This window comes from Trichechus manatus, unplaced genomic scaffold (genome assembly GCF_000243295.1).
Source record: "Trichechus manatus latirostris isolate Lorelei unplaced genomic scaffold, TriManLat1.0 scaffold00048, whole genome shotgun sequence".
Taxonomy (NCBI): Eukaryota; Metazoa; Chordata; class Mammalia; order Sirenia; family Trichechidae; genus Trichechus; species Trichechus manatus.
The window spans coordinates 3,608,332-3,621,909 of NW_004443984.1; the positions used below are offsets into that span (position 1 = coordinate 3,608,332).

General features: G+C 49.5%; 1 protein-coding gene across 1 annotated transcript; it reads left to right on the forward strand.

Annotated features, from left to right (window-relative positions):
* The first annotated feature begins 1,338 nt into the window (after positions 1 to 1,338).
* On the forward strand, positions 1,339 to 11,882 carry TRIM63 (tripartite motif containing 63). The gene is made up of 8 exons (XM_023732009.1): positions 1,339 to 1,497; positions 2,826 to 2,998; positions 6,004 to 6,172; positions 6,972 to 7,067; positions 8,123 to 8,356; positions 9,069 to 9,091; positions 9,419 to 9,543; positions 11,749 to 11,882. Exons 1-8 carry the CDS (start codon positions 1,339 to 1,341, stop codon positions 11,880 to 11,882), a joined length of 1,113 nt encoding a protein of 370 aa, XP_023587777.1.
* The last annotated feature ends 1,696 nt before the right edge of the window (positions 11,883 to 13,578 follow it).

Consider the following 13,578-nt stretch of genomic DNA (forward strand, 5'->3'; position numbering starts at 1 on the left):
CTAAGACAGTGACCCTATAGGACAGAGTAGAACTGCCCCATAGGGGTTCCAAGGAGCAGTAGGTGGATTTGAACTGTTGACCTTTTGGTTAGCAGCCACAGCCCTTAACCAGCGCACCACCAGGGCTCCAACATGATAGTTATTCTGTCTCACTTCCTGGGCTGTGGGCATCTTGGGGTAGGGAAAGGGATTACTCATCTACCTGTCACCTTGGTGCCTAATGTATAGCCAGAAAACTGTTTGATGAATGAATAAGATTCCTGGCTTCGCCACCTACTTTCCAAGTGACAAGGCCCTTTCTTTTTCCAGATCCCAGTTTCAAAGTCTACAAAGTGAGAGGGCTGGATGAGCTCCAGGGAACCCTTTCAACATGAAAGTGGAATTAGCGGCCAACGGATGGACAGACCTGCTAGCAGCCTCGAGAAAATTTGATGGAAGGATGAGGTCTCTATCAAGGGATGGAGGATGGGGTCTCCAAGGTCTCTGGCAAAATGCTGTGCTCAGGTCCAAGGCAGAGGGATAGGCTCAGAATGAGGGGCTTCCTGACCCTACATTTTGGGAGCCACCCAGGACTCCAGAGAAGGGAAATGGTGGTGGCGGGGGGGGTGGGGAGAACCTCAAACCCCAGGAACTGGTTTGAACCCCCACTGAGAATTTGCATTTCTAACAAGTGCTCTGCTGAGAATTTACTTTTCCACCCCAGATACACTGAATCAGTACCTACATTTTAACACGATCCCCAGGTGATTCTTATGTATAATTTCCTGGGAACTTGTTAGAAATATAAATTCTCAGCAGGGGTTCGAAGCCCTGGGGGGAAAGGACTTTATTAAGGTCAGAGGGTCACTCTCCTGTCTTTGAGGGGGCATTGGCTATTAACTCCTTGAATATCAGTGGCTCACTCAATGGGTCCCAGCCCTGCCTCCCCAGCCTAGGGTAGGGGGAGACCAATTTCTGGAGGAAACGCTGAGTACCCAGTCCTTCCCTCAGCCTGCCTCTGAACAGGCTGTTCTTGTTTACGACCCCCATCCCAGGAACAGCAATTGCTCATCCCCACGTGTGATTTGAGAGGGCGAGTCTTCCAGGCCTGGAGGAAACTCAAACCTCGCCAGCCGCCTGGCATCGGAATGCTCAGCTGGTCCCCTCCGGGGCTCATGTGACCGGGGTCCAGCTATAAATATCAGAGGGGCCTCAGACCAAGACAGAATTCGGGCACCAGGAGAAGGAGGCAAAGAGGCTCCGAGCGGGTGTTCTGTGACAAAGGCAAGAGTCCCAGGTGTGCCCATAGTTAGGCGCAGGTGAAGGAGGCAGCCAGGTAGGCCTACACCTACCGACAATATGGATTATAAGTCCAGCCTGATCCAGGATGGGAACCCAATGGAGAACTTGGAGAAGCAGCTGATCTGTCCCATTTGCCTGGAGCTGTTTACCAAGCCAGTGGTCATCTTACCGTGTCAGCACAACCTCTGCCGAAAGTGTGCCAATGACATCTTCCAGGTCAGTGCTGGGCATGGCCTATTCCTGGGGCCCCAGGGGGCTACTTAGCTTCCCTGTGACGAAAACCCTTCTCCCCTAGGCCAGGACCTTTCCAAACTGCTGCTGTTTCTGTCCCCTGCAAAATGAGTGCCCGCCCCCCCATCCCAAGGCCTCGGGACTTAGCTAAGGGGCACTGGGGAGGCTGCTCTGGCTGCTCCAGTCCCTCTCCATGACTCACGTTTCCCCTCTCCACCAGGCCCACAGCTCCCCCACCCCTGCCCTGAGCTAGGCAGTTGACTCTCCAATCAACAGTCAAATGCCTCTGGCGATAAGTGGGGGAGGCAAGCGGAAAGGAGAGAGAAACCAGACCCCTGGGACTGGAGCCAGCTCCCCAGTGGCAGGGGGCCTGGAGCTTTGGGAAGAGAGTGGCGGGGAGGCACTGGGCAGTAGAGGCACCTTCCCTTTTGAGGCTGGCCACTATAATCTGGCGGTGGGGTGGGGGTAGGGGCTCCATCTCCCTAAGAAAGGAATGCGAGTGGACAACCTGGCTGGGAAGCAAGAATCAAGTTTCCCCAGAAGCACTTTACAAAACGCTCTTTCACTCTTTTATGTTCAAAGTAGCAGCCCTAGGAGCTTGCCCTAATTATAATGCCCATTTCATGAAGGAGCATACTGAGGCTTAGATAAGGTTACTTATTCAAAGTCACATGGAAACCCAGATGGCGTAGTGGTCAAAGAGCTAAGGCTGCTAACCAAAAAAGGTCAGCAGTTTGAATCTACCAGGCGCTCCTAGGAAACCCTAGGGGGCAGTTCTACTCTGTCCTATAAGGTTGCTATGAGTCAGAATCAACTCAACAGCAACACGTTTGGTTTTTTTGGTTTATTCAAAGTCACTTATCAAATAAATGTGACTTGAACCCAGGATCACTGATTCCCAAAGCAGGTGTATATCTTATATGCCTGTTGAGTGCTTAGCGGCTTCTCAGGTGCTCCATGTGTAAAATGGGCTGGTTGCCATCTCGGAATGAGGAGCTCCAGGCAGGGGTCTATCTACGGAAAATAGCGCCTATGGCAAGTAGTTTTAAATTGCTGCATGATCTCTCACAGCTGGTGATGGAAACAGCAATGGCTGACGGTAAATCGAATCCAAACTGCTCATTAGCGCCCCTCCTCAGGCGGTGCCCAGGGCACGTGCCCTACCTACCACACCTTAGTTACACCTCTGGCAGGTCACGTGGTTTGACAAGAATGGTGGGGGTGGGCAGGGGTGAGGAAGGATAATAGGAGATTAGGAAGAGAAAGGGCTGGGAAGGGAGCCCAGGCCCCACCTCTGCCCTTGCCATCTGCAGGCCGCAAATCCCTACTGGACCAACCGGGGTGGCTCGATGTCCATGTCTGGTGGCCGTTTCCGCTGCCCCTCCTGCCGCCATGAGGTGATCATGGACCGGCACGGAGTGTACGGCCTGCAGAGGAACCTGCTGGTGGAGAACATCATCGATATCTACAAGCAGGAGTGTTCCAGGTCAGCTCATCCTCCCTCCCCTGCCATCCTGCACCAGTTCTCCCAGGCCTTTCCTTCTCTTCCTCCATCCACTCAGGATCTGGTCCCCCAGCTGGGTCCCAGCAGTCCAGAGAGCCATTTCCTTCTGCCTGAGGAACATATGTCCCAACCCTGGCTCTCAGTATCACTCAGTGAATGGGGAGGAGCCCAGATATCAGGCTGCCCTTCTGGGAAATGCGGAGACAGAAACCAGGGGAAAGATGAGACAGGAGAGGCAGAGAGAGCCACTGGGGCCAGCTAAGTGGCCCTGAGAAGAAGAGAAAGCACTCGGAGAATTCGGCCGGGTTCTCTATAACGACAGCAACAGCTACCCTCCATGTGTCGGCAGGCACAGTGCTGGGCACCAGGATACTTCTTGGCACCTCATAACAACCCTATGGATCAGCCATGACTTCTATTATCCCCATTTCACAGATGAGGAAGCTGAGGCTCAGAGAGGTGAAATCACTTACCCAAGGTTTTACAGATGGGCAGTAGAAGACCTGGGAGTGGACACAGTTGATCTAGCTCCAAGTCTCTCTCTTTATAAAATAACAGCTCAATCTCAGGCACAATTTGTGAGTGGTAGAAGATGCGCGGTATTAGGCTTCAAACTGGAGAGAGCTTTACAATCAGGACATCCTGACAAGACTTCCAGGTGCTTGACCCCACAGCTCTTATGATCCAAAACCTTTATGGAGCACCCGCCTGCTGTCAGCGCCCTGCTCAAGGGAGGGTGACAGACCTGGCCGGGGGAGCTGTGTCTGCAATCTGACTCTGTTACTAAGGCACTCGAGTAAGGCACTGGCCTTCGGGCCTTCATTTCCCTTGTCTGTGAAAGGGGGCAATAAGATCTGTTATTGTGACTGTGAAATAGGATATTGATGGGAAATGTTAAAAATACCAAATATTTATTGATCACCTACTATGTGTAGGCACTAGGATCCCTGGTGGCACAGTGGTTAAGCGCTTGGCTGCTCACCAAAAGGTCAGTGGCTTGAATCCACCAGCCTGCTTCATGGGAGAAAGATGTGGCAGTCTGCTTCCGTAAAGATGTACAGCCTTGGAAACCCTGTGGGGGAAGTTCTACTGTCCTGTAGAGTTGCTATGAGTCGGCATCGAATTGATGGCAATGGGTTTGGTTTTTGTTTTACGTGTAAGCACTGTATGCTAAATATTTTCCAAGCATTATCCTAGTTAATCATCATAATAACCCTATAAGGTCTTCTTATCCCCATTTCATGGTGAGGAAATGAAGGCTCAGAGAGGGGCAGAGGTTTCCAAGGTCACACAGCAAGTAAGTCATGAAGCCGAGAGAGAAAACCCAGTCTGATTGACTCCATGGTGAATATTCCTAACCACTATGCCAGATTGCCTCTCATGCTGATAGAGCTCAACATTACAATAACACAAACATATGGTTGATCATTACGATAATAATAAAACCAACATCACACCAAAATATTAACCTGCCTAGTGTCAACTTATGAAGACCTTTCTGTATAATTGAATGACAATGAAATTGCCCTTTAGGAGGGTCTGCTCTGGGCTAGGCATTACACATTCATTACAGGCAACTCCTGCTATGATTGCAGTAGACCTGGGAGGAAACCAAGGCTCAGAGAGGTGAAACCATTTGTCGGAGGTCACAAAAAAGTGAGTGGCAGAACAATCTGGATCTCAGCCCAGATGCTAAAGCCTGGGCTCAGGAGTTTGGGCATCTGAGAGGGTGGTGGGCACAAGGCCCGAGACCCACAGGATCTGTGTCTGTCAGCACCCATTGCCCCTCCAGTGCTCCCTTCCCAGAGGATAGAGTCAGGTGGCAAAGAGGGACCCTTCTCAACACGGGGAGCCCTGGGCTAAAGATGCAAAAAGACAAATCTGGAAAGGAGCTTATTCAATAACTTAAGGGGACAATAAGTCTAGGGTGTAATCGGTCATGCAAGGCTGTTTGGAGGTGAGGCATTGACGCTGATGGCGGCCAGTCACCCATTCGACCCTTAGATACCTGCTGAGTGTATCTAAGACATGGAATAGACATGGTGTTGGCTCTAAAAGAGGGTATAGCCTAGCTGGGGAGGTAAGACCTAGGCCCCCTAAAATGGAATTTAGGGTAGGAAATGACAGATGCCTCAAGAGAAGCACAAATGACATAGTAGAGTCCCTAAGTGGACAGCAAGATAAAGGGAGAAAGGCATCCTGAGAATGTGTGTTTGGGAAGAAGAAAAGGAAGAGACTCTGGACCTTGGGAAGAATCTCTGGACTAGGAGTCAAGGCTTGTGCTGGGCTGTTGAACAGCTGTGGACCACCTACGTTCTGTGTGACTTGGGACAGACACCTTGCTTCCTTCTCTGAGCCTTGGGGCACCCTCATGGCGTGCTTATTGATTTATTCTTTCTCCCTGTATTTAATTACCACCGCCACTATGCCAGGCGCCAGACACTGTAGATTCAGGGGTGAAGAAACAGGCAACTTTCCTTGCCTTAATGGAAGTTACAGTCTGGTGGATTAAATATAGAATTAAATGAGGCCATGAGTATAAAATGCTTAGCTCAGAGCCTGGCCCACAACAACCAAGAGCTATGGTAACTATAATTAGAGCAAATGTACTCCAGCCTAACCTTCCCTGACCCCTGACTTGCTTGGTGACCTTGGACAAGTCAATTAACCTTTCTGGGTCCCATTTTCCTCTTCTTTCAAATGTCTCCAGCTCTGACTCTCTGGAATTCTATGACCCGTCCCATGTCGAATGCACTGGGCAAACTGGGGTTTGAGTTCTTGGATGTGGGATAGCCTTGGTGTCATTGGCTCCCCTGGTCCTGGGTCCCCAGAGGGTGAAAAGAAAAGGTTTGGGGCAGCAGCCACTGAGAGTGCTGGTGGCTCAGGCCACAGACCTGGGGTAGTCTCCTCTGGTTGGAGTTGGAAGAGGAGGCAGGGAGTCGGGGCACCCCTACTCCCCCGTGACTGGTGACTGTTCTCCACTTTAGTCGGCCCCTGAAGAAGGGCAGCCACCCCATGTGCAAGGAGCACGAAGATGAGAAAATCAACATCTACTGCCTCACCTGCGAGGTGCCCACTTGCTCCATGTGCAAGGTGTTCGGGGCCCACAAGTCCTGTGAGGTGGCCCCGCTGCAGGATGTCTTCCAGGGACAAAAGGTACTGGCCCAAGCCACTTCCACTCCCAGCCTGGGCCTGCAGGCAAGGCCCATAATTTAGGATGCAGGTTTGATCCTTGTAGATCTGCTGAGCCAGACTTTCAGGAATAGTCCCTCTAGAGGGATTTCTCAGACCACAGGGACAGTAGCCCTTGCCTTCCTGGGGGAAGTAGCTGAGCTCATGGGTTATACTTAGAGCCATTTGAGAGCACCTGGGAGTGGCCTCAGGGGAGAGGCCAGGCCACCAGGACCCTCTCAGGCCATGGCTTCTCCATCCCAGCATGCTTTGGGCCCCAGATAGCTCTTCCTGTGCCCATCACCTCTCACAGACCTCAAATCCACCTGCAGCAAGAGGCAGCTTAAAGCCCTCTCCTGGGCCCCTGGGCCTGTGGGAGCCCCTCTGTCCTGCCTCTGCAGTAAGCTGTGGCCCCTCTTTCTGTACTTCTTTCTACTTATCCTTCTCTTGGTCTCTCTCTTCTAGAACTGCCCAACTCTACTTCTTCTCTTCATCCCTTTCTTTCCTAGAAACAAGTCCCTCTTCTACCAGTATCTTGCTGTGTGTTTTGGGCTGCTAACTTTACCTGTCTGGGCCTCATTTGTAAAATAGGGAGCCAACTATCTCTCTGATATCGTCTGTTATAGACCTACCTTGAACCCCAGAAAGAGGGTCCAGACCCCTACTGGAGACTCTTTTTCGCAGAGAGGGGAGTGAGGGTGCCAGTTGGCTGTCTTGAGAGAGAGGGCAGACCCTGAGACTATTTCTGTCTCTCCTTACTGATCCCCCATCCCCTCCCATCTAGACGGAACTGAGTAACTGTATCTCCATGCTGGTGGCGGGAAACGACCGTGTGCAGACCATCATCACTCAGCTGGAGGACTCTTGTCGAGTAACCAAGGTGAGGGGGACAGAAGAGCCCTACCTGGTGTTTTGAAGCCTAGTCTCTGGGGTGAGACCTGAAGCCTCACCCATGGGTTGTAACTAGAGGTTGGGGCCTGGACCCTGGGGTGGCCAAGCAGGGATGGCAGGGGAGAGACAAATCCATTCATCCACTCACTCAACAAATGCTTCTGGAGCACAGCTGTGTGTCAGGGAGTGCTCAAGGTGCTGGGGGTGGGTGGATCTTGTTAAAATATAGATTCTGACTCAGTAGGTATGGAATGAGATTCTGTATTTCTAACAAGCTCCCAGGGTTTGCCCAAGCTGCTGGTCCACAGGCCACACTTTGATTAGCAAGGCTGTAGAGGGTGGACGGGAACTTTTCCATTCCTGAAAAAGTATCCATGATTTTCCACCTCCACCTGGAGTGAGGACCTAGAGATGAGGTAGGGAAGGAGTCATCGTTATTGCTGGTAGACAAAGGCTTGTGTACAGGGTAGTCTCGAAGGGAGGAGAGGGACATTGTTCTCCCCATGGGAGGATCACAGTATGATGGAGGACATTAGAGTCCCAAGTCTGATGAGGTGTTATTGTTATACCCATTTTATAGATAAGGAAACTAAGATGTAACATCTGTGTTGGAGAGAAGGGATCCTCAATATGCAGGCCACTAGGGGAGGAACTACTTCTGCCTCTCCTAGGACCAAATGATGTAGACCTTCCTGAATCCAGTCTCGGTCTTAAAATCAGGGGAAGAGTGTGACTTGGGGTTCATGGGAGGCTTAGAATATGTCATCCCCTCTGACCCGAGAGTCTCTATTTTTTTGAGGGAGGGGATAGCTGTTCCCCATGACACCAGCCTCCAAATGTTGCTGTTGTACTAACTAATTGTGACGTCTTAGCAAATGCTTTCTTCTTGCTAAGCCTTTATTTTCTCTTCTGTAAAATGGGGGTGTAGTAAGATTTCTTCTGGCTTTAAAGTTTTGTTCCTGGGCACACCTACCCCAGGAAGGGAGTGTTAGGGGTAAGGAGTAGGATCCCACAGGATGTGACTCCAAGATTTTCTGTCTTCAGGAGAACAGTCACCAGGTGAAGGAAGCGCTAAGCCAGAAGTTTGATGTACTGTATGCCATCTTGGATGAGAAGAAGAGTGAGTTGCTGCAGCAGATCACGCGGGAGCAGGAAGAGAAGCTCAGCTTCATCGAGGTCCTCATCCAGCAGTACCAAGAGCAGCTCGACAAGTCCACCAAGCTGGTGGAGACAGCCATCCAGTCCCTGGACGAGCCTGGTGGGGCCACCTTCCTCTTGGTGAGCAGGACCAGGATCTGGGCAGGGTGATTTCAACTCAACAGCTCTGTCTGAAGTTCAAGTCTTGGCTTCTCCACTGAGCACCCATGTGCCCTTAAGCCATTTAAACCTCTCTGATCCTCAGTTTCCTCATCAGTAAAATGGGCATGCAGCAATCCCTACCTTCCTCTTAATTATTATATGAAGATCCAACGAGAGGAGGATGATGGCTTTGCAAGCTGCAAAATTTGGTGTCCATCAAAGAGGCAATTAATTGTAGGCTAGACATTGAGGTAGAGACACGGAAATGAATAAGACCCAGCCTTGCCCTAGAAGAGCCCATTGGCTGGTGGGGGAGACAGAAAGGGTTTCAGCTATAAAACTTCACATTTCAGTTCAATAAAAATTTCCTGAGCACCTACCAAGGGGCAGGCTCTGTGCTAGGCGTTGGGTATAACAAGATGATTAGGACATGGTCATCATTTTTGAAATTTCAGGGTTTAGAAGTGTTTGGGCTTCTTGCTAGGAATTAATGATAGGGTCTTAGGGTGATGACCAAAACCTGTGCAAACTGTGGACAGAGGTGTCAAGTTCAGGGAGGGAACAGGTCACCACTGGGCTAGGAAGTGGCACTAAGTGCCCACATACAACACCCTGTCCCCAGTTTTGCTGTTTTCCTGGAGCTATCCCTTCTGCAATCCTAACCCTTTGCTCTCTGTATCTCCTCCCACAGAGTGCCAAGCAACTCATCAAAAGGTCAGTGTCTCCCCAGGGCTATGATCCAAGCCCCTAGTCTCCCACGGGGGTCTCTGATTTCTTTCCAGTGGGCCTCCTCCTTTGTATTAGGTCAATGGGAGGATTGCACCCCCGGCTGGCTTTCCTGATCTTTGCATGCCCTACTGTCTTGGATCATCCATTATGGTTGTGACTGGAGAGAAAATACTCCAACCTTCTAGGGGGAGCCTTGGGGTGCTAGGTCTGGATGTGGGCACAAGCACATGCCCTCAGGTGAACTAGAGCTAAGACACCGCTTCCCGCATCAAGCCCTTGAGATCTCACCCAGCCAGTCTCTCTTCTCCACAGCATTGTGGAAGCTTCCAAGGGTTGCCAGCTGGGGAAGATAGAGCAGGGCTTTGAGAACATGGACTACTTTACTGTGGACTTAGACCATGTAGCAGACACCCTGAGGGCCATCGACTTCGGAACAGGTAAGAGAGGGGTGGAGCCGTGTGTTTATTTTCTGCTTGACCCCTGGAAGCTGACGCAAAGGCAAACACAGAGAGTTAACTTTTGGATGAGTCCAGAGACTAGCACAGTGCCTGGCATATAAATTATGTATGGATCCACAGCAGAAAACAATCTTGGGACAGGAGAAAGAGTGTGGTGTCTGGAGTCAGGGAGACTTGAGTTCGAATCCCAGTTCTGCCACTTGTTATCTGTGTGACCTTTGGTAAGTCCCTCCACCTCTCTGAGCTTTCGGAGCAGACTACCACATCTTTCTCCTGTGCTTCTGTGGAGCAGCTGGTGAGTTCAAAGCACTGATCTTTTGGTTAACAGCCAAGTGCTTAACCACTGCACCACCAGGATTCCATAGAGAAGGAGAAGGCAGATCCAATTTGACTGAATGTTGCATTGGTCTGAGAGCTCATGATCCCATGACCAGCTTAGAGAAAGAAAAGACAGACGTGTGTGCAGGAACAAGGAAGAGCTAAACGGGCTGGTGTGAGAAGTAGAAAGGCTTCTTGGCACCTCCTGTGTCAGCTTTCCTGCAAGACTTCAGTAGTTAAGTCTGTTCTCAGAATCCCAGATATACCCCAGTCATGGAGAAGGACAGAATACATCCCAAAGCTGAGATACCAATGGACTCAAGTATATCCATTGCTGTAGATCATCTTCTTCACTGTTACCCTCCCTAACACTAAGAGATTTAAGAGTGAATTGTACTGTGTGAACGTGATAACATTGTGAAGACCTTCACTGTCCTTTGTAATCTCCCTGAGCCTGTTTCCTCATAGATAAAATGGGGAGAATACCTACCAAACTGTTGAGTCGATTCTGACTCATAGCGACCCTACAGCCATCATTTATCAAGCACTTTCCATATCCCAGCCACTAATTGCTTTACTTAAATTGTCACATAATACAATATCTTTATGAGGTAGGTTCTCTTCTTATCAGCTCCATTTTATAGTGGAGAAAACGAAAGCTAAGAGTGGGTGAGCGATTTGCTCCAGGCCACACAGCTAGTAAGTAAGTAGATCTCATCAAGGGCTATCTGGCTGTGCCAACTCCTCATTCTTAATTCACACAATTCTTGTGAGGATTAAATGAAACAATGTGTATACAGCACTTAGGACAGCTCTTGGCACATAGTAAACCAGTTGCTGTCGAGTTGATTCCAACTCATGGTGACCCTACGTGTGTCAGAGTAGAACTGTGCTCCACAGGGTTTTCAATAGCTGATTTTTTGGAAGTAGATCACCAGGCCTTTCTTTCAAGGTGCTTCTGGGTGGACTTGAACCTCCAATCTTTTGGTTAGTAGCTGAGTCTATTAACTGTTTGCACCACCCAGCGATGCCTGGGACAGAGTAAGTGCTCAGCAAATGCTGAGTAGTAATTGTGATTATGATTCAATAACAACAGCAAAACTCCCTAGGTTATGCACAGATCTTAGCTGCTTGGCAGGACTTTTGTCTGCCATTTTTGGAGGCATTAACTTTTCCAAGCCCCACACACACTCTTTGACAAATGCTCTGACTCCGTGGTGACCCACTCAGAGCCGCAAAGGATTAAGGAAGTGGCTTGGGGAGGGTGTGGGGGGCATGTTCCCTGTTAGTAGAGCTCAAAGGTGATATCCCAGGATGGGAAAGCGAGGACACGGGTTGCAGCTCCGTCACTGGCCCTCTAGTGCTCAGCTTCAGCGAGCTAATGAACAGAGATGGCCAAGACGTGCTCCCTACCCCATGCCCACCCCTTTGTAGGCTAATGAATCAGGAAAACAGGCTAGGGGGCTGCTGAACAAGCTGATTTCAAAGGCTGAGCAAATTCTTTCAGGACAAGGACTTTGATCCCAGAGAACTGGAGTTTTTGCCTGTTCTCCCCAGTGGTGCTTATCTGTCTGGTCACAGATGACCAGGTGATAGAAGGAACCACTGTGCCTGGAACAAAGCAGTCTCAGCCTCACTCCCTTGGAGGAGTGTGGGAGGAAGAAGGCAGACAGGGGAATGAGGAATTGGGCAGCTTGGGTTTGGCAAGCCCCTCACATCCAGGGCCTCTGCTGCCTCTGTGGGACCATTTGGCCCCACATGGGCAGGAAACGGGGCTTAGATAAGTGCTAGCTCCTGGTTCCCCTCTGACCAGCTCCTCTGAGGAACTGACCCCATCCTAACACAATTCGTCTTTGTCATACACAGATGAGGCAGAAGAAGAAGTCATTGAAGAAGAAGACCAGGATGAGGAGGAGTCCACAGAAAGGAAAGAAGAAGAAGGTAAGAAACCCATCTTCCTCCATTCATTCATTCATTTGCTCTTTCATTCAACAACGTGAGCTATCTACTGTGTGCAAAGCACTGTGCTTGGCGCTGGGGTTGGAGCTTAGTCTTTTCCCAAAGTGTATTTTTAAATATTTTAAGGACAAACTCTGGTTACCTTTACCTTTAGGTAAAAACACCCCAAACTATTCGTAACAAAAAGATTCCCATTTTACATCTGAGTAGCCTTCCTAACTGAAAGGCAACACAGCATAGTAGAGGTAATAGACGGGGCTCATGAGCCAGGCTTGGCCCACTGATATGTTTTGTTTGGTCATTTTTGCCGCCCATTTTAAATATTTTAAATTAGTTGCCAACATTTAAAAAGTAGGAGATTAAAAAAAAAAAAAAAAGATTTCAGCTAAGAATCTGGGCTTCCACCTTCTTGTCAACGTTTGGGAAGAGCTTATACTTCCCCCTGGCCCCAGGGAACTGAAGCAGGGCAGGGCTGCCCCCTGGAGATGGAGCACATTCACCAGTTTGCCTACCCCACCACGGTCAAGCTTGCCTGCTTCATTCCTTCATGTTATATGCTGGCCCCAGTAGGCATCTGAGTTTGCCCACCTGGCAGAGCCAATAAGAGCTTGGTTCTGAATCACAGCTCTGTCAAGGACTAGTGGTGTGACCTTGGGCAATCCACGACTTCTTTGAGGCTTGCGCTACTCATCTGAGCAGGAGAGTCTTGTAGTACTGACCTCATAAGGTTATGGTGGGGAGTAAATTAAATAATGCTCGTAAATCATTTAACATAGGAAAACTCAATACATATTTGCTGATAAATTAGTTTTCAAGCCATAGGTACTGGAACTAAATTCCAATCCATCTGAAGAATATAGAGTTGTCTTTTGGGGTTTTGTATTGGAAGTACAATCCGTAGTGTGTCGGGAGCTGAATTCTATTTTGGTTTAAAAAGGAAGAGACCAGACAGACGCTTTTATTTCTCACTGCAGCCTGGTGAGCCCTGGATCCCCTGAGTCCCTGTCTTACCATGTGTTTCTTTTTATTTCAGGACACCAGTAAGGAGCTGGATGAATGAGACCCTCTAGACGCAGAGAGACTGGGGAGGGTGGCGATGGGCCCAGCTGCCTCAGTGACAGGCCTAGGGTGGGAGGGGTTGGGGCCTCTGGAGGGACAAAGGGGAGGTGTGTCTTCCCTCTGCTCAGAGAGCAGGGACTAGGAGTAGGACCCTACTGCCCGTCCAGCGGCCGTTGAACCAGAATTGGAAACGTGCTTGAAATAACCACACAGGACACTTTTCTACATCGGTGCAAAATGGAGTATTTTGTATGTTTTTAAAAAGTGATTTTTTTTTTTTGTATATACTTGTATATGTATGCCAATTTGGTGCTTTTTGTAAAGGAACTTTTGTATGATAATGCCTGGTCATTGTATGACTGGCAATTGTTAGAAAGAGGGGAAGCAAGCCAGATTGATACATTTGACCACTTCCTTTGCTCGGTGGGTGGGCTGGGTAGCACTCACAGGCCTGGAAAGGGATAATGTACTGTATTTCAATGCCTATCCCTGACATATGGGGTGGTTACTAAGTTTGTGTTATATGTCCTTTTAATAAATGCACAGTGCTCTCTTCCTGTTATTACCAAAAGAGCTGGGCTTTCATTCAACCTTCCTCCCTCCTCACCTTCCCCATGGAGAAGAAGGAGCCCCGCTGGCACAGTGGTTAAGCTTGACTGCTAACCAAAAGGTCAGCGG